This window comes from Musa acuminata, chromosome BXJ2-2 (assembly GCF_036884655.1).
Source record: "Musa acuminata AAA Group cultivar baxijiao chromosome BXJ2-2, Cavendish_Baxijiao_AAA, whole genome shotgun sequence".
Classification (NCBI taxonomy): domain Eukaryota; kingdom Viridiplantae; phylum Streptophyta; class Magnoliopsida; order Zingiberales; family Musaceae; genus Musa; species Musa acuminata.
This window is the reverse complement of record NC_088339.1, coordinates 28,466,733-28,490,280: the sequence shown is the minus strand read 5'-3', so window position 1 is coordinate 28,490,280 and position 23,548 is coordinate 28,466,733. Positions and strand designations below refer to the sequence as shown.

At 44.5% G+C, this 23,548-nt stretch overlaps 4 protein-coding genes across 8 annotated transcripts; all 4 read right to left on the bottom strand.

The window, feature by feature from the left end:
- Nucleotides 1-2,751: 2,751 nt before the first annotated feature.
- On the bottom strand, nucleotides 2,752-3,853 carry LOC103975632 (LOB domain-containing protein 37). The gene is made up of 2 exons (XM_009390647.3): nucleotides 3,542-3,853; nucleotides 2,752-3,456 (listed from the first exon to the last, which is right to left on the bottom strand). Exons 1-2 carry the CDS (start codon nucleotides 3,723-3,725, stop codon nucleotides 3,011-3,013), a joined length of 630 nt encoding a protein of 209 aa, XP_009388922.2. The 5' UTR covers nucleotides 3,726-3,853; the 3' UTR covers nucleotides 2,752-3,010.
- A 763-nt stretch (nucleotides 3,854-4,616) lies between these two features.
- LOC135605843 (BTB/POZ domain-containing protein NPY4-like) lies at nucleotides 4,617-11,088 on the bottom strand. 4 transcript variants are annotated; one of them, XM_065096359.1, is made up of 6 exons: nucleotides 10,508-11,088; nucleotides 10,320-10,384; nucleotides 9,173-9,848; nucleotides 8,301-8,370; nucleotides 6,095-7,276; nucleotides 4,617-5,450 (listed from the first exon to the last, which is right to left on the bottom strand). In XM_065096359.1, exons 3-6 carry the CDS (start codon nucleotides 9,232-9,234, stop codon nucleotides 4,869-4,871), a joined length of 1,896 nt encoding a protein of 631 aa, XP_064952431.1. In that variant the 5' UTR covers nucleotides 9,235-9,848; nucleotides 10,320-10,384; nucleotides 10,508-11,088; the 3' UTR covers nucleotides 4,617-4,868. The 4 variants fall into 4 exon arrangements, with proteins under 4 accessions (XP_064952431.1, XP_064952430.1, XP_064952432.1 ...); XM_065096358.1 differs by lacking the exon at nucleotides 10,320-10,384; XM_065096360.1 differs by lacking the exon at nucleotides 9,173-9,848 and having other exon boundaries at nucleotides 10,508-11,083.
- A 5,109-nt stretch (nucleotides 11,089-16,197) lies between these two features.
- On the bottom strand, nucleotides 16,198-17,572 carry LOC103975634 (zinc finger protein 1-like). Its single transcript, XM_009390650.3, has one exon. The coding sequence runs from the start codon at nucleotides 17,103-17,105 to the stop codon at nucleotides 16,374-16,376; it is 732 nt and encodes a 243-aa protein (XP_009388925.1). The 5' UTR covers nucleotides 17,106-17,572; the 3' UTR covers nucleotides 16,198-16,373.
- A 2,888-nt stretch (nucleotides 17,573-20,460) lies between these two features.
- On the bottom strand, nucleotides 20,461-22,821 carry LOC103976277 (protein LATERAL ORGAN BOUNDARIES-like). 2 transcript variants are annotated; one of them, XM_065096356.1, is made up of 2 exons: nucleotides 22,113-22,821; nucleotides 20,461-21,922 (listed from the first exon to the last, which is right to left on the bottom strand). In XM_065096356.1, the coding sequence occupies exon 2, from the start codon at nucleotides 21,903-21,905 to the stop codon at nucleotides 21,099-21,101; it is 807 nt and encodes a 268-aa protein (XP_064952428.1). In that variant the 5' UTR covers nucleotides 21,906-21,922; nucleotides 22,113-22,821; the 3' UTR covers nucleotides 20,461-21,098. The 2 variants fall into 2 exon arrangements, with proteins under 2 accessions (XP_064952428.1, XP_009389756.2); XM_009391481.3 differs by having other exon boundaries at nucleotides 20,461-21,926; nucleotides 22,113-22,819.
- Nucleotides 22,822-23,548: the final 727 nt, after the last annotated feature.

Here is a 23,548-nt window from a genome sequence, read left to right as displayed (position 1 = left end):
GTAGAAATCTTTTAGACTTGTAGAAAGCTTGGAAATCTACGCTTCGAAGTCCTCTTTAACATTGTAGATTCATCAAATCCATTAACTGAGAACCAAACAACAACCTATGAGTCTCAAAACACTTAGATTGCTTCTTATGTCCTCGTTGTATTTGCATCAGATTCTTCCTGACATTTCTTGCATGATTGAAACAGTCTTCGGAATTCTATACCATCTATACTTATTTATATCAATGTTTTGTAGATATTGTAGGACACTTAAGCAATTTATATGAAGTTTAACCAATGATGTAACACATGAGAAACATAAGCATTCTATTATCTGAGAGATGAGGGCAGAGGGATCACAATGTCACTTGAAACTTTCCAGGTACTTCCAATTTTCTTTTCAGCTGCAGTATGTGAAGTTTAAAGTAACAAGAAATGTCAAAAGGAACCTTCTCACTTCTGCATATCCAATACTTGCATATCCAGGGTGTGTTCTTTTGCTGAATATTGGAGAGTTAATATCTGAGAAGATGCAAATGCTTCTTCTCTGTACCTTCAGGAAAGCATAAACAATCCTCCCAATTTCTTTGTTATCAGCAGTCTCTCTGGCACTTTTGTCTGGACATGGCCATCAGGAGATCTGTAGCTCATTTTTTCTCACTTCACTGGACTGAAACTAATTGTTCTTTGCTTGATGAGCCATGTCAGAGATCTTATATCAATAATAGTGGATGATCATGTGAAGCTAAATCACCTCAACTTTGTTTGGATTTGGATGTCCTGTTAATAGCAACTTTTGATCCAGGTTTGGTGGTTTGCTGTGGTACATGACACAATAAGCAGCAGATCAAGCCTGTTTGGTAGCCTGTTTCTTTTGGTCAAACCTCTTATGGACACTGATAAGTTGACAGTGAGACTAGCAATAAATGACTTATGCTGGGCTGTAGAAGAGAAGCCTGAGTGAACTGCCACCCACCTTATTATGCCTACGTATCACAAACAACACCCACATCTTCAGGAAGAAGATCAGGTCTCTGTGATGGTGCTTCTCATTAAATATTGGCAGAGCTACCAAAAGAACTTTCTGCAGAGCAAATTCAAGTTGTCCATGTGAAGGCATGATCTCATTTTCTCATGCCTGCCTCACATGACCTGTCATGGTGTACTCTCTGTACATGTATTATAAACCATCTCTTTGGGGTTGATTGGATATGTAGGTCCCAAGTGTACCTTGCTGATGCTGTACCAAGGGGCATCTTATCTGCTTCCGTTGGAGTCAACACTGGCTCTTGTGCATGGAAGGTGATATCTATCTATATAATACACATCTGTAATGGGATGTACTTAGTGGCCAAACTTGTTCTAGATTCTGAATTTTTTGAGTGGCAACACTTGTCTTTCCCTCAGGATTATTGTATTCACAAACTCCAGAGATAAGATGCCTTGGCTTGATGTTAGTCCTAAACAAGAGGTGGGATGTATTTGGGGCTATGACTATGAGAACTTCCAAAGGACAACATCCCTTGGGCATCCACAGAGCTGTGAATAAAAAGAAAGTGTGAATTCTGGAGGCCAAACTGAGTGGATAAGAACAGCAGCAGCAGCAGCATGCAGACCTAATCATTTGCCACTCAGATCCCAACTTGTTGGATAGACATGGCCTGGACCCCCACAAGAGAAAGAGCATGAGAAGATGGTCTTCTTTTTGGGCATCGATATCTCCAGCCATGTGCATAGACAGCTCCATCTGCTACCCATTACATTGTCAAGTTGACAAAGGCTGTCAGAGCACATATGACATCCCAAGGCAATATTAAATCTCAAAGAGTTTGATGCTCCATATCCCATAGGATAAAGCTGTGTGTAAATGTGATGGTAGTGAGAGGCACTTGTTCCTTGCCCAGATAGACACAGTCACCTGGACAGGATCTCTTTTCCAGAATGGAGGTGCTCATGCCACAGGATGTTGTGAGGTCTCATTTTAATGGCTGAAGAGCTCAGGAGGAGCACACATGCCACATATAAGGAGAGCCTGTCCATCTTTATCAGTGAGATCTTTTTTTCTTTTCTTTTTTTTCTTGTTTCAATGGAAACAACAAGAGGTTTGGCTTTCTTTTGGCTGCAGCATCTTCTTATTCTACTCATTCTACTCTTAAGTGGTGCACTGCATAGATAGACAATGGTAAAACAAGCAATGGAGATCTAGTGAGGCAAACAAGGATTCTTCGTTGAATAAATACATTGTCCCTTTCCTCCAAAGTTCACGGGGGCAAATTGCACCACCGGCTAGTCTTCAAAGTTAGATCTGATAATAATAATGATGAAAACAATAAATAACTTCTTTGCAGACTCCAACGCAGATAGCACTGAACTTTGTCGAATCTATTGGGACCTATTAATTAATTAGGTGATTAAATCCATCACTTTGAGGAAGCATTTGAGTAAGTGCTTGTGACGAAGCTTCCATTTATTTTCTCTCTCCATTTTCCCCATAGTTTGATTTGAATATAAAAATAAATATTGTGAAATTGATTTTGATCAAATCGATTAATCTTCTAAATTAGAAAAAGGGAAGAGACAGAAAAGCCATGAAGCATAATAATCATCTCAAATTTCGGAAAGAGAGAAATCTGCCATGGGATAAGGGTCTCTGCATGCATGGCATGTGAACCATCATGAACATGAACATCTCGGCTGGTTTGTCTCTCTTTCTTGCCTCTGTTTCTTCTGGTCGAATTCGATCAAAAGAAAATACAAGAAAAAAGAGGACAAAATATGTTTAATTACTTGGTGGCTTAAGCGGCCCAGCACAAGGACAAAGATTAATGGCACAGGCGGGAAGAACACACGCCGATTGTTTACACCCAGTGGATCAACACAAGTCATTTTAGTCGGAGGAAGAAGAAGCGAGGCAGATCGTCGGATTTCCTTTCCAGGGTGCTGTAACACCTTCACCGGAAAACCAGAAGCCGCCGATGATGTGTCCCATCCTTTTGGCACGACGACGATCAGCCGACGGATCCTTAGGCGAAGAGATTTAGAAGCGTCGGCTTCTCCTCTGCCGTTTTATCTCCGGCACATCCCTCGTTCGTCGTCGTCACCGAGCTCTCCGACGTTGCCGACGGCGTAGACGCGCGCCAATTGCCCTTCCCCTGTGCCTCCGGTGAACGCGGCATCAAGCAGAGGTCCAGATCGAACTTGGGAGACACCTTGCTCTCCGGATCCCTCGTCCTCTTCCGCGGCGGCGAGGAGGAAGAAGACGACGCCCCTCCCTTCTGATACCTGTACAGCTCCTCCACGTCGGCATCGCCGCCGAGTTCCAGCAGCGGTCGAATGGTTCCGCCTCCCAGCACCGTGTCCACCGCCGCCTGGCACAAGTGCCAGTTCCCGGTCCACAGCAGCCCCGTCGCGCCGTTGACCGGGTTGATGGTGCGGCCGCACGCCTCGTAAAGCAAGGATCGGAACGCAGCTGCATAAATGATACGGAGGAGGAAGCTTACGACCAGGGGGTTTTACTCTGTAGAGGTGAGCACCTATGAGGTGTACATGTATACCTGGGCGATGGGAAAGGGGGACGGAGGAGAGGAAGGAGAGGAGGGTGGAGCGGCCGACGAACTTGGCGACGAAGACGGTGGCGTGCGCCTGGGCGTCGGCCCCATCGATCCACTGTATGCACGGACGGAGGACGCAGGTGTCGCTGCAGCCCTTGCGCAGTACCCGGCAACCGCTGCAGCTCATCTTCTACGTATTTCTCATCAATTGCAATCGACTTCAGCAGTAGCTCTGCAACCGGGAATCACAGGACGATGGCTCCTTCTCCGTTGTAGCGTCGGATGTGTGGTGGGAAGTCACGGCCGAGGGGCCAAAGGAGCCCATTATATATACATCGAGCGAGAGAGAGAGAGTAACTTCCGAGGTTATGGGGCGGAGAGAAGCGGCTCCATGTCTCCGCGGAAGCCGGTGGTGGACGTCTCTGGAGACGTTTACACCGTCGGATTGCGTGATGGAGGGGGCGATCGGACCCGACAACTCGGCTGCTACGGACTCACTTGGACGGGATCCGGGTTGCATGGCGTGAGGGATTACGTAGGCGGGATGGCCAATTGGTATGCATCCCCTGGGGGAAGCCATGGGTCGCGTGTCCTCTACCTTCTCTTCAACACCACGGGAGGGGACGCAGCAGATGCTGCCGCACCCGATCGAGCGGGTCAACATGTGCTGCGGTGGTCCATCCACTACGAACCAAATATAATAATACTATACATATATCACAGTGAAGTGACGTACTTTGACGTGTCAGGAAAAAGAAGGAAAACAACAAGGCAGAAGGCAACGCAATAATCTAACAGATGAGGAGCACACATGCCTGATTTAGATTTTATTCCTGATAAAGCATAGAAAAATAGATGAGGTCAGATCTAGTTTGATGCATCATATTCACAAATAAAAACTGACATTAACATTAGGCTACGTCTCACACACTGCTGTGACATGATGGGTTTCCTTTCAGGAGAGTTTGAGGCAGCAACTTGGACAGGAGTCAAATGCTTAGAGTGTTGATTCCCTGGTAAGTAATACCAGGAGTCATTCATCGGACTGCTCATTTTAATCCACATTTGTAAGTCATCCTTTGGAATACAATCCAACAAGTTTCATACAAACATCAAATCTCAGAGAGTGGCTTTATGTAGCTACAAATTCAAATCCCAACACCTCTCACATAAGACTACACTGAGAACAGATCTTATGGTGCATGGACAAAAGCTGGTTATCATTCATCCACCAAAAAAAAACGAAAAAAAAACACTATCAAAAGGCTAAAGACATGGCTTCTGCTTATCAGGTCCTCAAAAAATAGTATGCTTTCTTTCTATCTGCTCACTATGAGACCGAATGCCTTGTGTTCCTTGAATGAGTAGACTTGGCTTCCTCTTGATTGCTGGAGTCGGGGCTCTCGGACATGTCCGAGCTGCTGTTTTCGCTGCCTTGCCCTTTGCTTGACCACAGCTTGTTCAGTATCTTCTTCGACATCGGAATTCCCTTGACTTTGTCATTGGCCTTATCATCACCATGCTTATTGACATCACCACTGCCGCTGCTCCGCTGACTCCCTCCACCTCTGCTGGACAAGTTCACAGACTTGAGAGAATTCAGGTTTCCAGCAGTAGTCGGGACACCATCCCACTCGTCCTCGGTGTTGGTTGTGATGGCTGATCTGGAACTTCCATAGGAACCACCATTTTCCCGGAGGAACGCCGCCCTGATGTTTCCAGGGAGCTCGGTTGCACCACCGGCCATAGCTCCAGCTGCTCGCATCTGCTCAAAGAAGAGAACTTGGACCACCACACGAAGAGGAAGCCGCTCGTTTTGCACAGCATGTATGCATGCATCTGCTGAGAGCTTTTTACAGTCCATCAGAGCACATATTTTCTTCTTTTCACTTTTTGTTAGATCTGGATGCTCCTGCACAGCATTGGAGAAACATGCAAGGGGCTTGAACAATCAATTGCCATACCGTAAAACCTTCAGATTGTATAAATAGATGTTGCAAAGCTTAGAACAAAAAACTAATTTATATCACGTCCATAAGTACATCAAGGTTGCTCAATTTGTTAACTGATTTAGAGGTGTCTCACATGTCAACGCTGCTGAAAATTTATTGTGAAGAACAACGATAACAGGACTTCAGACAAACGTTGCCAAGGATCACTAATGAAGTGCAGTTAATGATGAACACAGAAGAAGAGACGATTCCAAAGATCCTAGAAGGGTATTCTTGGATTGTCTTTAATGGAAGAAGTGTCTTCCCTACAACTATTCAGATGGAAATAATTAAAAGGACTTCAAACACTGATCTCCTCCACGATACTATAGATGAACATCATTTATCTACTATAGTCATTTTCTTGGTGAAGAAATCGAAGTTTCCACCTTGTTTCTTTTTATGAGCCAAGATAGAAACGAAACCCAGCTAAAGCCAGGATGCCTAGCTGTTTAGTGTGTATTGCTGTTGTAGTTGTTTTAGCTGCCATCAAAGCGTCACTGTAGCAGTGTCAAGCATAAGAAATCTACTGTGATTTAAGAAGTGCAGGATTTTGAGTTATTACCTTCAGATACGTATCGATAGCACAGTAAAGTCCATCATGCACTGGCCTTGATGCAGCTGAAACCAGTCCAGCAAGCTCAATAAACTTTGAAAGAGGTAGATTGGGGTCTTTTGCAATTTCAGCAAGGTACTCGTCAACCAGCTTTGCAACAAGAACTTTCGAACCTGCAGAAACAAAGATCGGGCTCACGATCTCCACAAGTTCCTCAGAGGCCTCAGGACTGCTTTGTGTAGTGCCACTCTCCTGCATCACAAACTCCTGGACAACACTTGAAACTAGGTCGACATCGTATACAGTCTCTCCTGCAGCAGCAGGTATCAAAAGGTCAGACACAGGAGCTTCATGTAACTGGCATCCGATTCTCTTGATCAATTCCTTCTTATATATTTCTCCACATTCCAATATGCTTGCAGCTCTTAACATCTTGAGCAGGAAACTGCATGAAACCGAACCTAATTCTGTTGGTAATAACCAAACAATTGTTTCGAGCACCGTTCGAGTCTTCATGGAATCACTTCCGCAGGTCACTGTACCCTTGGAAAAACCTGGAAGCCTCCTGTATGCATAAGCTTTCAGCGCTTCTCCGATCACAACATCTAACATCTTCCCCTCGGTCTTGATGGCAACTATAACCCGCTTATATAAATCCACTTCTAGATCACATAGGTCCTCAACCCACCAATCTTTGGGCACAGATTGTTGTTTCCTAACACCATTCCAGTGTGAATCAAGACCATTTTCAGATGGAAGTTTTCTCCTGTTGTAGGTGTAGGACCACTCAACATCAGAAGGATCAATGGATGCTTTGGAAGCTATAGAGTCAATGCAGTTGCCGACCACCTTCAAGTCCTCTGCCCAAGGTAGCAGAGACTTTGTTGTCTGAAGAACAATGATGGAATCCTTCCAAGCACGTAAAATGCTGGAATTCAGGAAGACATCGATTTTGTAAATGAGGTTCCCCTTCTCAATGGTTTCATGCATTTCAAGATACTCTGCCGCGCAGCGAGCGGCAACAACGTTGTATGCATTCAACGTGACAATCATGCCATAACAAAATTTAGCACAAATTTCAAAGGCAGCAGGACCACCTGGAATATCAGGTATGTCAATCTCATCACTGTTTTCCTCATTTGTAGCTGCCACCAACTTTTGCAAGCGAGGACTTTTGGATAGAAGAGGGAACTGCATATTAATCGTCAAAGAAAATGAGTATTATACATAAATGAGACAGTTTGGGTAGGAATATGATGTCATATTAGCAACCAACATACCGGATCATTGAATATGATAAACATGGTTGACATTTGTGTCAACTCATTACGAAAGCAGTTTCCAATGGACGGGAACTACTTGCGATCCAGGATAGCAGATATGGAAAGAATTACTAAATTAAACATGCACTGGATGCACTAATTTTAACACTTCGATTTATGAGAATAATTGATGTCAAAGGATGATAGGTCAATTAAGAACAACAGGATGAAGCAGAAGATGCAAAACATGCCCCCAAATGGAGTGCATCAGGATTGATAGTACTGCCAAATCGTAGGAGGAACACAAATCCAAGTTGATCATAGCCAATACGGAGCTCAAAATGCAGATCAATAATACAAATATCGGGAAACTTAAACAGTAATGATTCATGAGTTTAAAAAGAGTGGAAATGTGCAAGGAATTGCTAGCTTCCTTTACTTTTTTCCCTACCACAAGTTCCTGGGTTTGCTTGCTAAGATCATCAACCGAACTTCATACTAGTAAGACCAGGTGACATGGAAATTATGTATAGCCTTCATAAGCCACATGTAGCACAAGGTATGCAAAGTGTCCTATAATTCAATGAAATCCCATGTGGCGGCATGGGGACATAAAAAGGAAAGAGAGAGATGTGTTTCCTTGCTTTTGGCATAGCATGCCTCGCACCAGGAGGCCTACATGACAGGCCATTATCTCAGAGACTAACAGTGAGTTACACAGGATTTTTCTCCACAGAAAAAAGATGGTCATACCTAAAAAAGATGAAGAGAACAAAATCCTGACAAATAATACCTAAAAGATTAAGTATCCATTACAAAGATGTTCTTTCTGCATCAACTGGTATAGGACAGTAGACACACTACATTCAGAAGTCATATATATATATATACATAGGTGTTATAAATAAATTGTTTACAAATAAATCTTTCACAATAAAGAGTACAGTCCGTACCTTATGCAGATAAAACTTCACATCTCCTACATTAATCACAATGTCAGTAGCCAGCTCAGTCGCAACGAACCTGGAAATGCAATTTTGAAAATTAGCTATCAGAAAATAAGAATTTGATGATATAACAGAAAAGGAAATCATGTCTAGAAGGTGTAAAATAGGGGTGGGTGTTTGTGCATGTTAGAAATAAAACTAGAACAATCTGAAACATGTAGACGAAAGAATCGACTGATTCTCGATAGGCTGAGAATCCATCATATGACATTGTATTAATGAAGCAACAGGAAGTTCCTCCATATACAGACTCTTTGAAACAGTATATATTCTTGTACTAATAGTAACTTCCATAAGAAACACTTTTATCTCTAGAATTATCACTGCCCAAAAGAAAACATCCACGGTAGGCGTTTACAATTCCCAGACAGCAAGTTCTCAAGTGCAAGTAGGAGTAAGAGAATGAAAATTTACCATAATACAATCTCTTTTTGTTTGATGTTGGCAAGTTTTTACACTCTGTACCTCTCTTCCCTCTTTCCCCCATTCTTCTATTGGTGTTTGTTATTCTTCCATTGTTTAATTTAGTATTTGGCGCGGAAAATTAGTTCTGCTGTAAGAAACAGGAACAATTTTCACCAAAGAAATTATTCACTGGATCAGCTGGAAGCGTACACAACCTTCCGGACAGAATCGGTGGAAGCAGTTTGCAGACAAGATCTATGGTAAATCAAGAGAAAGGTAGTTGTGATGATAAAAAGAAGCCACTTTACATATGATCAAGAATCAACATAGACAAAGAGCAAGATGCTAAATGGGCTTCCTAGCAGCTTCTTTTAAATTCTTATGTATAAATAGCTAGCTCACAAGGGCTTTACCTGATATTGTTCCCATCGGCTTGAAAGGCATCAGGCTTTGATCCAAGCTTCATATACTTCATCTTGCCAAAACAGAAAGGGAAAGAAGAGAAAGAAAGAACCAAAGGATCTTTCCACCTGGATCTACAAGAGGTTTAAAACCCTTGTCCCCTCTTAACTCAACATGAAACAGTCACCCAAGATGCCCAGTGATCATCAAGCACTGCAACCATGTGAAAGGTGTTTCCTGCAGGTCGGTGAGCGGATTTTCCCAGCAGGAAGAACACCAAAAGGCAAATATTTATGCACGACAAGCTAGAAGATAAAGAACATGGTCAAGGTGGCAAGTGTTTCTTCCTAAGAAGAGCAAATGGGTCTGAGATCCCACATAGAAGGACAGACAGGGCCACAGTGCCCACCGACTCTGGAGGCAGGCAAATAGGTGGAGCACAGGAGCAGCAGAGCAAGAGGCTCTCTAGATCAGTAAACAATTCAATTCACAATAAATCGACACTGCTCTCTCAAACTGTTACTCCTTATTCCTGCTAGCCTTTTCCGATTCTATCATTCCCCTTCTTCTTATTCTTCTGCTCTGTGGTATCCGAGATCTGGTGATGGTATCAGTCTCGGCTGTCCAATACTAGAATACACAGTCCTCACCGACACTATCCGAGTTGCCTTGATCACCATTTATTGCCTGCAAAGAGAAGACATCACCTCGACAGTGAGGGGTTCGGGAACAGTGAAACCACAGACAGTGGGCATCTTGCTCCAGCAAAAGAGATGGGCGTGTAGGGAGACCATCACAAAAACAACTTCTGAAGGATTCCTATCATCAATCCGAGAGAAACCACAACGGTCCATAGCACTGAAACAAATGCTACAGAAAAAGAAGACAGAAGTAGAGAGAGATGAACTAGAAATTACCAGCCAAACACCAAAATTAGATCAGAGAAGTTCATAGCTCAAATAGTACATATCTGTTTGCTAGATCTCAAAAAGCTACGAATCATAAAAGAACTGAAGATCCATAAGAAATGTAGCAGTGAAATGACTAATTCTTCAGGAAACTACATGAGCCAAAAGAGAAGGAGAGGAAGAAACAAAAATAAAAACCTTGCATCAGATAAAGGAAAAGGAAAGCAAAGGAAGGTCAGAGATAGCCAACCTCCAAAGATGAATTGAAGGAGACTCCGAGGGGTTCTTGGTGAGTCAGGTAGCCAATCTACCGGGCTGATTAAGGTGGGGAGCGAAGGAGGAGAGGAATTATAGCAAAAGAAATAACAAGTAAAAGAAAAATAGAAGGAAAAATGAGGAGGAGGAGGAAGCAGTGACCTCAAAAGGTGAGGATCTTACCATCCCCCAGATGACCCACTGTGATCACTCCAGAAGCAGCAGCAGCAGCAGCAGCAGCAAAGCCCATCATCTTCATCATGGCCCTCTGTCAATCTCCTTGCATCCCTTGTCAGTCCTTCCCCTTGATTCCACACCACCACCTCGCTCCAAATAAGGGAGATAAGTGGGCTAAATAATAAAGGCAAGTACCACCTACGTGCAGTCACCACAATGGCATGATGCCAGTGGAACAAGACAAAGGTTGAACTGTAGAAGACCACCTCTGTCACTCAACAGGTCGTGTTTCTCTCTCGACCGGTGCCTTGTGATGGCGCCAACTTGGTCTCGGATCAAATGCCCTGTGCTTCTCCTCCTCCTCCAAGGCTCCGAAGGCTGCACCCCATCATCCTCTTAGTTCCCTCCTCTCACCACCAGCCTACAACTTGGGATTTGGTAACAGCACTGTCTCCTGTTACATTCTTTAAGAGCTTAACCACTGTGTTGACATTTGTGGCCCCTAACTTACTAATTTCTCGAATCATTTCTATTTCTTTTGCATGTGATACTACTGATAGCATTTGCAAAGAGAAGAACTGTTCTCCATTGAAATTGGTGTTGCTCAGACCACACCTTTCTACATGTGCTCACCTTGGATTGGTGAGTCGGACTGATCTTATCTGATATTATCCAGCAATACTGGTATGAGTCTCTGTATTATTAGGTGAGTTTGTTCAATCTTTATCAAGAACCCATCACCAAAGGAAGAAAAGTCTAGTCCAAGTGAATGAAAATAAATTATGGCATATAATATTTTCATTGGATATGATGCACTCGAAAGCTGATACTTTCTCAAATAGCTACAATGACTTGGAAAAATGGGATGCACAACTTCAAAGCCATCCACTGGCACCAAATGTGACCAAGTGTCTCATTTTACTATCACTTTTTCCTCTGGGGCCTCCCAGGTCTCATCTCATGTAATCAACGCATGTTAAAGGAGAGGGGACAAGTTCACCTGCAGATAAGTGTCTTGTTCCCCAAGCAGAAATCAAGGTCTCAATCTTCCTTTTTCTGGTTGTCTGACATCTTCTTCTTCTTCTTCTTCTTCTTCTTCTTCTTCTTCTTCTTCCTCTTCTTCAAACACTACAACTGGCCGCCTCTCTTTTTTCTGGGAGGCTCATTTTAAGAGAGAAACCGAGGCATGAGATTTCACACACAGCATTCATGACTCACTCATCACATCACTCCAATGCGTTTAGCTAAAATGTTCACAATCCAGGAATTGACTGATCATCACCCCTCCAAAAAATTGGCCAATCACCATGATTTGCTCTTCTGAGATATCAGACAATGTAGGTTGTCAAATGTCAACTTCGCCATTTTTAGTTTTGTCCCATGTCTGATGTTGAACTATTTTAGCCCAATTAATGCCCGCCACAGCCCCATTAGATCCGTGGCCCCCATCTGGTCGGCCTCAGTGGATAAGAAAGAAAGGGCAATGAGAATAATGTGGCCTGAGGTCGTAACATGGCTGACCCTCTATCGAGCTTATCTTCCGATGTGGATTCCAACACTTACGAATTCAGCTCATGGTTTTGGACATGGGCATCGCAATCGAGGTACAATTTCCAATCCAAATCTAATATGCAGTTGCATTGGGTGAATGATATGTAAGATATTTTCTTGTTTCATAAAAAGCATGTCTCAAACAATTCAAGATTTGGTGGAAACTTCCCCCTGATGTACTAAGAACTGGACCAGCAGTGTGATTCTTTGAGCTAAAATACCAAGGAAGAACATGTGACTCTTTCTTTCTTCACACAGACATGCATTATTTCTCCATTGTTCTGCAGAAAGTACTAAGTAACCTTTTTCTTGCTTTTAGACAAGTTGTAGGACTTGATATCCGAAAGCTACCGTTTGCCTGCATCACCTAATATGAACGAAGGGACCATCCAACTCTTCTTTCCTAAAAGAATCTTCCTACTGAAACTACCCGTCAAAGCTTCATTGATGTCCAGCAACATAAATAAAGAACTATGTCGCACTGCATCTCAAAAGACCATTATTCTCTTCACATGGAAGTTCCAAACAGCCCCTCCTAAGGATCATTCTCAGCTTAATAAACCCTTATTGGACAAAGAGTGAGCAGCTGCGCTTCTCTTTCCAACCCAACATCTGCTGCTACTTTTACCTCCAATGATCAGCTTTCCTGGTTCTGTTTCTCAAGGGGAACTTCTAACTGGATTTGAAACCAGCTTTACAACTTCAAGAATGCTGTACTAACATCATGTTCTCTTTCCTGTGATGGTGCTTCCCTTGTTAGTAGGGCTTGAGAGCCCATCTTCTTCCTCTGGTCCTGTTTCAGCTCATGGCGTGCGACAATGCTGTGCACATGCTGCTGACTCTGCGTCCGGTGACCGCGAATCTGTTCCATACGTCGATGGCAAGCCATGTACATTTTTCTCTTTCGGCACATCTCGATTCGGAAAGAAGATGGATTCGGCAGGCGTTCATACTCCACCGTTCGTATTCAAGATAATTAAAATCTTTAATGCCGGTTTTAATGCGCACACACACACACACACACACGTATAGACGCAGCTACAAGACATGGCTGCCCAAAGGAAAAGGCTACAATGACTCGAGTTGGACTGTTGTAGTCCAACCAACCCATCCCGTTTCTCTTTGTGTGCACCTCTTCATGTCTCCCAGATCTCTTCGATGGATGGGCTTGACCGACGAGAGCTGCATGGAGATTTCGACAAAGGCTTGTGGGATAAGCACAGGCCAAGAAAGCATCCATTGCTCTTCTTATCTCCCCACGAGGCCAATGCTTCCTCTGCTTCATCATCTTCCTCCCTCAAAAGAAGGCAGGCTTCTAACCCTCCATGTTGCTAACTTCCTCGTAGTTAATTTAGCCCTGTGAAGTCAGCATGCAATCATGGCGACATCGGAACGGTGTCCAAACAAAACTAAGGACTGGATTCCAAGATGCTCGTGGGCAGTAACTTGGAAGTCAGTGCCGTTTTAGGACCCATTGACCGGAGGAAGTATCCATACCCCTACATAGATCCGAGTCTCGCGGAGCATCCATGACCAGAGAGAGAAGACATGGCATCTAATGCTAACGTGGGAAAGTGCAATATTTTTGAGATATTAATAATCCTTACAACTTTTAGGCCGCATGCATACATACTCCAAGCCTTTGCATTCTCCATGTCGTTCAATTATGATATGAGGAATATGCTAAGAATATCATACTAACAAAGCATAACTTTCCAATGGCATAGAATTATTTTGACGACTTTATCTTCCTTCCGCCTTGAAGAAATTTCACACCCTTAAGGTATAAAAGAATGATTCGATGCTCTTACAGCCAGTCTTGCAGCAGCAAATGCTACGCCACTTTCAGCCATAAACACCTGAGTCAAACAAAGCTCGTTCGACAGGGCAGCAGAGCATAGGATGCTCATTGTGTAGATCAAAGAACCGAGAAAGCATGCGGTGATCATGGCGTGCAGAGTTCGGACTGTGAACGGCTGGCGCAGAGCATTGTTTAGTCCACCAAACATGGACGAGCTCTGAACGCTGAGCAGGCCACGCCAGAGTCGCCGCCGCCGCATGTGGTTACAGTCGAAGACGACCCATAGTTAAATCCTACGCCATGAAGTCGGTTCCTCTGCCTTGTATCTCTTCTTCAGGATTAAGCATCTTGTGGATGGCGAGACGAGAGCAGAGCTCCGTCTTCGAATGGTCTATACGTCAGGAACATGATCTTGCAGCTTTAGCACCTCGGCGAACACAAGCATGTAATTTTTGATGAAATAAAACGATTAGTTCCTCAAAGGAAAATGATGGCTTTACGACCGACTTCCAAGTCAAATGTCTCAACATGATGGATCTTAGAATTAGATTTGGATTTGAATTCAAAGTGATAGGCCTCAGATCATATTTGGGCTGGACTGTACTCGAGTCAAAAGTGTTGAATTGAGAAATAGGTTGTGAAAAAAAAATAATTTTATTAGAGATGATTATTTATACAGATTTCGAGGAAGAAATTTTTCGGTACTCGAATCACGTAATCAGATCATCTTTTTAAATTTATGATTGATCGAGGATATAAGAAAACATGGATGTGTTCAATATGTTCCATCTTTTATCATCGAGTAGATGGATAATTGGCTAAGAGGATCAAATTTGTTGCACTCAAACACTTTTTATTCTGCTTCTGTTGCATATAGCTATGCTTTTTCTTTCATCCGGTCATCATAGGCCTCAGACCAACACCATCTCATGAAGTGCTGCTTATTCCTGTGGTCTCTGCGAATTGTGATGTCAACTGTGTCTTTTTCCTGGCTGCAAGTTGTGGACTTCTCCCATGATCAGTAGTCTCATATCATCTACCGCTTGGTAACATCTACCAGTCAACTTTTGTGCCCAATTCAAGTGATGAAACATTGCCTTTTCTCTCTCTCTCTCTCTCTATACTTGCTTACTGAGAACTGGTAAGAAGAAATTAATGTTCCTACTAACACATCCTTACCAAGACAAGGTCCCACATGAGCACAGCAGAAAAGCTCAGGTTTTGGCCATGAGAAATTTCTTAGAAGATAACATGTTGATCCTTATCTGAATCAGTCATCTTCCCAAGAAATTTATGAGGCAGTTGGAAGGGTAGAAGACGACTCTGCTCTTTGGACTCTTCCAAGGTGTCATAATATTCCACCATCTTGAAGCCATGCGCAGACTTCACTCTCTCAAGCTTACGTATTTATTATTGACTGCAGCAGTGGCTGATCCACTGCTTGGTCCCCCTGCTTGATGCACTTGCAGCTTCTAGTCACTGTGCCAATTTGCATGTCCAAATGCTAGCCATTGAAATGCACATGGTTGCTGCTTAATATGCAATCAATCTACTTCTGTGGCTAAGCAAACCCAACACTGCTTTTTCTCTTCACTTTGGATTAAGTAGGCTTTAAGTGGACCTTCAACCTAATTTAGTTAATGCAAGGAAGACAGGTGCCAACTCAGCTCTTTAGATTAATATACATACGTTTTGTACATGAGTTTGAGCTCTGAGAAAGATTAATATACATAGATTTTTACCTATGTAAACATAGAAAAAAAGAAAAGCATTTGATTCTCATCCTACATAAGTTGTATACTCTCTAATCATGATTATATATATAGTGAACTTGATGGGCTTGCATTAGCTTGAATGGATTTTAGTTTGATGTTTGTGGTTCAAAATGTGCTTATTTGATTTCTGACTTTTTACCTTCATAGTGGATTAACTCTAAATGACTTTAAACTTGGATTAGTTTGAATGAGTCTTGTACCCTACCTATGGTTAAGAAGTTTGTGGAAAGACTTGTGTCCTTTCTTGAGAAAGGAAACAAATGTTGATTAACCTGAGATTAAAAATCTCTAGTGAGCTGTTCTTCCTTCCAATCTTGTTATGATTGTGGCCTTTCATGTTCCATATCACCAACAAAGCCATGAATGAGTTTGGGTTTGTCACTTCCATGCCCACATGTCTATAATTCAAGTTCATATTGAGTTCCTCTTTCTAAGGGTGTTAAAGGCCTTAATCTCCATTCCTGTTCATCATATCATCAGTATCTCAAGAACTAAAGAAGGATGGAGCCACTTGCATTTGCTTATTAAAGGAATTAATCAAGAAACAACAATCCCACAAATCTTGAGAATGAGAAAGAATGAATTGATTGAAGTTTGCTAAAGAAATCCATTACCACACTGCATTGAGGAAAGAATCGATTTTGACTTTTATCAGCTACAAAGAATTTTGTACACACAAAAGAATTCTCTCTCTCCGCGCGAAACAATCGAGGCAATGCAGTTGACTATCAGCAGATGTCGGCGCTTAAGTCGGGATGAGAAGCCTCGGTTTCTTGAAAGCCAGTGGGCTCTGCACCTCCTCATCCTCCGCCGCCGCAGTCGCCGCGGCCGCTGCCGCCAGACAGCGCCTGACGCCGTCGAACTCGAACTCGGGCAACGCCGCCACGGTCAGATCCAACCCCCGGTGGCTCGAGCTCGCGCCCTCCGACGTCGCCGGCGCCACCGCGGCGGCACTGCTGCCGAGGCTTCCCTCGTAGTGGCGCCTCTTGTGGCCTCCGAGCGCCTGACCCGAAGGGAACGTCTTCAGGCACACCGAGCACTGGTGCAACCTGCCACCGCCAGATGCGGCGCCGGCGGTGGAGGAGCCCGAGGCCGAGGCCGCCGTTGACGCGACGGAGGCTTCGTCGGCGCCACCGGTGGGCTTCCGGTGACTGGTCTTGTGCCCGCCAAGGGCCTGGTATGAGCCGAAGGCCTTTCCGCAGACGGAGCACTTGTACTGGAACTTCGCCGGCGGCGGCGCCGCCTCCGAGTCGGAGGTTAACGACGGCGGGCGATGACCGGATCCATCACGGGCGAGCATGACGAGACAGAGGGCCAAGTATTCCTCTTCCGTGGGCGGGTGATCAAAGAAGCGGTGGCGCTTGGACCGCTTCCGCTTCGCCCACCCTTCGATGTGCGGCAACTCCTCGTCGCTCATCTCGGCGCTTGGCGGTGGGATCGAAGCCGTCGTTCTTATCTCCACAGCTTCGATTGCCATGGAATTCTCCTAAGAAATAGATGATAATACCAAGAAGAAGAAGAAGAAGAAGAAGAAGAAGAAGATAGGAAACAACGCAGGCTTGAGGTCTTTGTGGACTTGTTGGAATGGAGCTTTGGCAGCGAAGAGTGGGTTCTTTATAGGAGAGGCGAGAAGAGTTGAAGAAGGAGACTTGGACTTTTCAGCTGCTTACTTTGAACTGGCTCTTCCACTCTATTATTTGCCACATTTAAATGGCCTAATAAACCATGCATATGCTTCATTTGAGCTTGACTTGACTTCATCTCCCAGCTACGACTTAGGTTTTGTTAGTCCTAAGATCTAAAGAAGAGCAAGTGATTGTTTTAGTGTGGAAGAAAACACAGTTGCATTCATATTAAATAAGCCCGCTGGCACGCTACAGCTCACATAGTTTTACAGCTAGAAAGGGAAGTATCAAAGCAGGGTTGGGTGGCTGCTGCGGTTGGAAGAGAACAGCAACAAAGAAGAAGAAGAAGACGGGTCAACTAAAGAAGCATGGTGGGAAGCCAGAGAGGAAGGAGAGGTGTGAGTGCACGGTGTATGTGACAGTGAGTTGGGGTGGAGACTGAAGACCCCACTCTCTCTCCGGTCAAAAACAACGACCGCATACTTTTTCTAAGCCGTGACATCAGGATGACCTGAGAATGGAGGAGATGATGCGTGCTGTGTGGATGCGGATGGCGAGGGTGGGGGAGAGTTTGGCACTGAGGCAAAAGAAGAACTTGAACACAAGTTTGCTTCCTTCCACATGCACAATTATGTGGGCAGGTAAACAGTCGACATTAACCGATGATGACCACATATCCGTCTGGAAGTCTACCGAGTTTCTCATGCAGATGTGATCGAGGAAGCCTCTTCTCCTAAGGTTGATCATCTAATCTTTTGGTGACAACCTAAACTCGAAAACTCATTTCCCTGGTGACAACCTAATCTAATTAGCCCAACAAAGATGAACCTTTCTTTAGCTTCATTTTAATCATATAAAATATTCTTGTTGATTTTTATCCATACTTACAAGCAAACACGTTTCTTATGAAACAATTGCATGTGATTCTCCCACCCACCCAAATGGTGTTTCTGATGGGAAGAGGAACCACAGAAAAGGTGACTGAGAGCTCCCACAGTACTTTCAATGCTTGCAATAGCAATGTGCCTTGCTTCATCCATCATCAATACTTGAGAACTCGTTATCTCCGTCGACTCCACCACCACGACCTTTGGAGGGATGGATGCTTCGGGAGCTCTCTCGCCGGTGAGAACACGGGTTGTTATTGGGCCCGGCTTTATTTGGGCCCTGAGGCCCAGTATACTTGTTGATCGACGAATCAATATCAACAACATAATCGTAATAATTAAAAAAAAAAGCCAAAAATAAAAGAGGAAAACATGAAAAAGGATCGCTTGGGGACGGGACAAACAGCAGTGTCGCTATCCTACACCGCTGACGTCCTCGTGCTGTAGCTGTATGGGTAGCTGTACTTATTGCTGTAGCGGCCGTGGCTCGGACATCATCAAACCGCGCAGTGTGGGCACATGTGACTTGTCGCGTATCGGACATCCAACGTGCGATGTGGCCAATCTCGCACCCCACTCTCATGCCGTGTTACGTTACCCCATCCCACTTTGGATTCCATGGAGTGCTCGATATTCCCAGCAAATATATCCTGTCGACGCGACCGGTTGACGTCATAAATATCGAATACAGATATCGAAGGAAGTATATGTCAATACTGTGCACAAAGAGTATGTGGAGACCGGATTCCATGGCACTCCTGTAGTGCAGGGAAATGTCGGATATGTTGTCCCGTGCATACTTACGGTACAATGGTATCCCACGTTGCCCCCCAAAGCTTTCCATGCGTTTTGTCGACGTAACAGTGGTTAGAAGGGTTTGGATGTAGTAAGAGACGAACAAGCGAGTCCTTTAGCTCTACCATTTCCGAATAATAAATACATTTATGCATGTATTCCGTATAAGTGATCGGCATTGATCGAGTCGAGATCGATACTGTTTCCATAATATATCAACCGGAACTAAGCATTAGCTCACAATTCCAAGAAAAAGAACTGTCATCTCTCTCTTCAGCTCTCCGGAGAGATTTGGCTCGACGTGGCAAAACACTATTGTGATGCCATTTTCAACGTCATCCTGAAAGGCACTTCATCGTTTGGAATGCCATTTCGGTTCCCCCATTGCTTTCATGGAGTTTATTAACGTGCCATATCGTCTTCGATGTTCTCAAGGAGTTGAGACTTCAACACCCATGAAGTTATTATTTCTCTTGGAAATGTTGAAGTTGACTATTGGCTGTGTTCGATTCATACTAACTCAACTAGTATGACCTTCTTTGCGTCCAGCTGAATTGGCTTATACTCATTTATCAGTCCAAATATAAAACAGTATACTTTGTAATATGTTCTCCATGGGAGAATATAGAGATCTGCAAATATACTTCGGCCTTTCTCTTTCTACATAACCTGTGAGGGTGACGCATGAAACCCATAGAGACCAAACGGCTCAAGTCTAGTGAGTTAAGAGGGCCGAAGTAGAGTCGAAAGGAAGCCACCTGCGAAGCATCACATCATGAATTATGCTCCGAGGACATCAACTGTCGAATTTAGCATATAAAAATGCCACATCTGATGCAATAATTTCAACCTCCAATGAAATATCATTTACGCTGTTAATCTCTTCACTCCAATGACTTAAGCTTCCACGATGGAAGGCCATGAAACCTAAGCTGCTCATCTTGTCGACTTCTCCCTTGTACGCATGTTCGACATAAGAGCCTGTGGACCAGACTCATAGAGGCAGCTAAGAGGAGTCTATCGTGTACTATCGTTCACAGCCTGCTGCTCGCTCTAATTATTCCTCACAGCATGCAGTGGCCAATTCCTACGAGGGTCTAAGAGCCTCCGAGGCTCCATCTCTGTCGCTTAGAAAGGGAAAGGAGAAGGGACCCTCGCGACCACTGCTACCTGTCATTGTTTGAGAGCACAAGATTTTGACCCAGCGATCATTGCTGTTCGCTGGAAGGACGAAGGTGAACAGTTTTGTCCGAGTTGATGATGTGGGCGTCGAAATCCATGTGAAACAAAAGAAACGAATGTCTTTCATTTATATATATAGTCTTCTTTCCTTGGAACCAAGTAAGCGATGAACTGCCCAAGAGATTGCAATCATGTAAAACGTATTCCATGACATTTAGGAGCTCAAAGATGAATGGATGAGATTGACCGAAATGAACAAGAGCTAAAATACAAGATGGTTACTGATATCACGATGGCAGAAACCAAACTCACTGTGTTCAAATAGCCCAAAAGCTGTAGAAGGTGCAAAAGGAGAGCAGTTCAGATAAGAATATCAGCAAAAGAATCGGATGTTCACATGGCACAGAGAGATTATTCTAATTGTATTCTGCTGTGCCCTGATGCCTACCATTGCTGACTTCTGCAACACAATGCTGCGCCATTCCTTTTGCTTGTCCATTCCGCTGGTAAGCTTTTTCCCTCCGGTTGCATCTCTGACCATTTCCCCACCTGCGAGGCAAAGTTCAAGCAGCAAGGGCCGCCTCCTTAATCAAAATTGAGCGAATGGCTGTATCAAGAGGCTACCAATGTGTTCATCTTTCATTCATTTTTTTTCTCTCTCGAGTCTTCATCGCCATACCCAGCTTGAAATCAATTGGGATTAACTTGTTTGTCTCCAAGAAGATGTATTCACGCAGAGGTTCATCTCTACTACATGAAGGATTAGCCGTTCCTCAAAGTGGTGGAACGAACAAGAACAGAACAATGTCACATAAAATTCCAGCGATGCTTGCTTGCACTGCCATTTGTGGACTGTACATACTCTGGTTTGCTCACCCAGCTTATTATTGCTGACTTTAGAGGCAATGATCTGTGAGAGTAACCTTCACAATACAAAGGGACAGAAAGAATCCATACCACCGAGAAATGAAGGAGAGATCCCTAGCTTTTGCCCGGGAAGGATAGCCTACAAGTATCAGGAGCTAACGCTCCACTCCTCTCATGATGATGGCCAGAGCTCCTCCCCATCGGCAGCACCTGCTGTTTTGGAGTATGCTGCTGTTGCACACACAAGAGTCCCTCAAAAGCCGTCGGACAATAACCCCGGCCACCGCCTTCCATCGACACGGCACTGAATCTGGCGTGCTCCTTCTGCTGTTGCTCGTAGCTCCTCAGCATTTCTTGCTCTCTGGTGGATGCAACTGCAGTTTCTGCGATCTGCTGCACCGCCGCCATTTGCTGTTGCAGTTCTTGCATCAAGATCTGCTGGTGCGATGACGCTTCTGGCGTCGCAAGACCCAAGGTCATCACCGTCACGGTTGGCGGCGCGGCTGATGGCGACGCCCCCTGGAGCCGTTGGCGGTAGTGTAGCAGTTGATGGGCAGGTTTTTGCGGATCTGCAATTGGAGCGCTGAGGTATGTGGAGAGCTCCTTCTTGGCATCGTAGAGATCGCGCTGCACCTGATTGAGCTGGTGCTGGAGGAGCCAAATGTAGCCGACACAGCCATACACGGGGTCGTGGAGCCGTGCCTCCGCCTCGTAGGCCAGCGAATTCACGGCGTCCTCCCGCTGCGACGGGCTGAGCTCGTTGAGCAGCTTCGCCACGTTGCTCGCCCCGAACACCCGGTGCACGCTGGCGAACTTGGTCGGCTGGTCCGGCGGGAAGTACGGCGCGAACACGCAGGCCGGCGTGCACTTCCGCCGCAAGAGCTTGCACGCGGCGCACGGCGAGCTCGTTGACGGCGACATGCCCCCTCCTCTTTAACCTTCCTAGGAACAGCAAAATCAAATTACGCATCAGGCTCGCGCAGGCCTCATCTGTCCCTTCTTGTCGGACAGTAATTGCAGAGAAGCTGAAGAAGGCAGCTCTCAAAGGTAGGTTTAGGGTTAGGGTTTCTCTTATATCCTCAAAAAGATCTTTGAAGTCTGAAAAGGATATTGGGTTCGGTCCGATACCTGGTGGAGCTCAAACAGAATGATCAAGATCTATGCATAGATTGCTGAGAGTGCAAGAAGCCTCTGCTGCTCCTCCTGCTCCTGCTCCTGCTCCTGCTTCTCTTTTTCTAGGGCTTTTGAAGCAAAAGCTACCTGAAAAGTCACACCTCTCTTCCTTCTCTCTTAATTCATACAACAACAAATATAGACAGTGACAAGTAATTCCAAAAGGCCTCAGTTTAGGAGCTCTAAGGACGATATTAATTGCTCACAGGTAATAGAAGACTGAAAGAGCTGAGATTTCTTTCTGTTCCTTTGGGACTGCAGCTCGAAGCAAAGAGACTGATCATAAATGAAAAGAAAGGCGGCAGATGAAGAGAAGATAAGAGAAAAAGGAAGATAGCAATCTCCGTCTCCGCTTTGGCTTTGATCCGATGGACTTGTGATTCCGAAACGAAGTGGAGAAAAGAAGGCGACCAGCTACCTTAAAAGAGGAAATTTCCTCTCTACGATTGACCCGTCTTCTCCATCGTAACGTAAATGAAGAGAAGGCGTCGAATACATGGCGATCGAGCCCACTACATGCAACTGTGAGATTCTGAAGACATGCCGCTCCCTGTGGTCGAGACGTAGGGTTTCGGTTGAGGTCAGGAAGAACACCCTCCTACGATGTGTTGGAGCACTCTTGGATTTGCATCGTGGAGCTTTAGGATCGGTGTAAAGCCAAATCTTAAATCCTAAGCAGCGTTGAAGGGTTGGGTTAATCGGTAGACGTAGGGCAGGCTAATAATGCAAGGAAGGTCCCACATGGAAGGCATGTTCACTGCTCCCTCGCTTGCTGAGACTCTGGTGACGGTGACGTCCTGACCACTCATGTCTTCTGGGTTCTTCCTTGGGACCAAGTTGATCTTACATTTGTCTGCTAGAGTTTGGAGGGCTGCCCAGAATCCATCATCATTTGCCTGCAAACACACAAGTTTTGTGGTGAAATCAACACTTGCACACAAAAGTATCCACCAATCTGATCAACAAAGTTAGATCTCGTTTGGAGATAGAAGACCGACTGTCAGATTTTGGTGGAAGTTATTTGTGCTTTTCCTTAAATTCCTTTAATGAAGACATCAACTAGTTTAATCGATAAAGATTCTGACAGTTTATCACAAAAGTATGAACTCGAATCCTGCCTTCATCACTTAATTGGTCCCCAGTGTGACTCCAACGTGTTTCACCATCTCCATGGAATCGGATTCATTCTGGAGGAGCTTCGCATCCTCCTCCATAGCCATCGTATACACATCGCATACACATCCCTCTGTACTATTTTGGAATGCCAAAGGATATATATACTCTTGTTTTTAACATGTCTGCTACTGCTTAACAAAAATCCAATCCTCTTTATTAGTGAGATTTCACCTCAACGATGTGGAATTGACGATTCCCGACCCATATTAGCTACT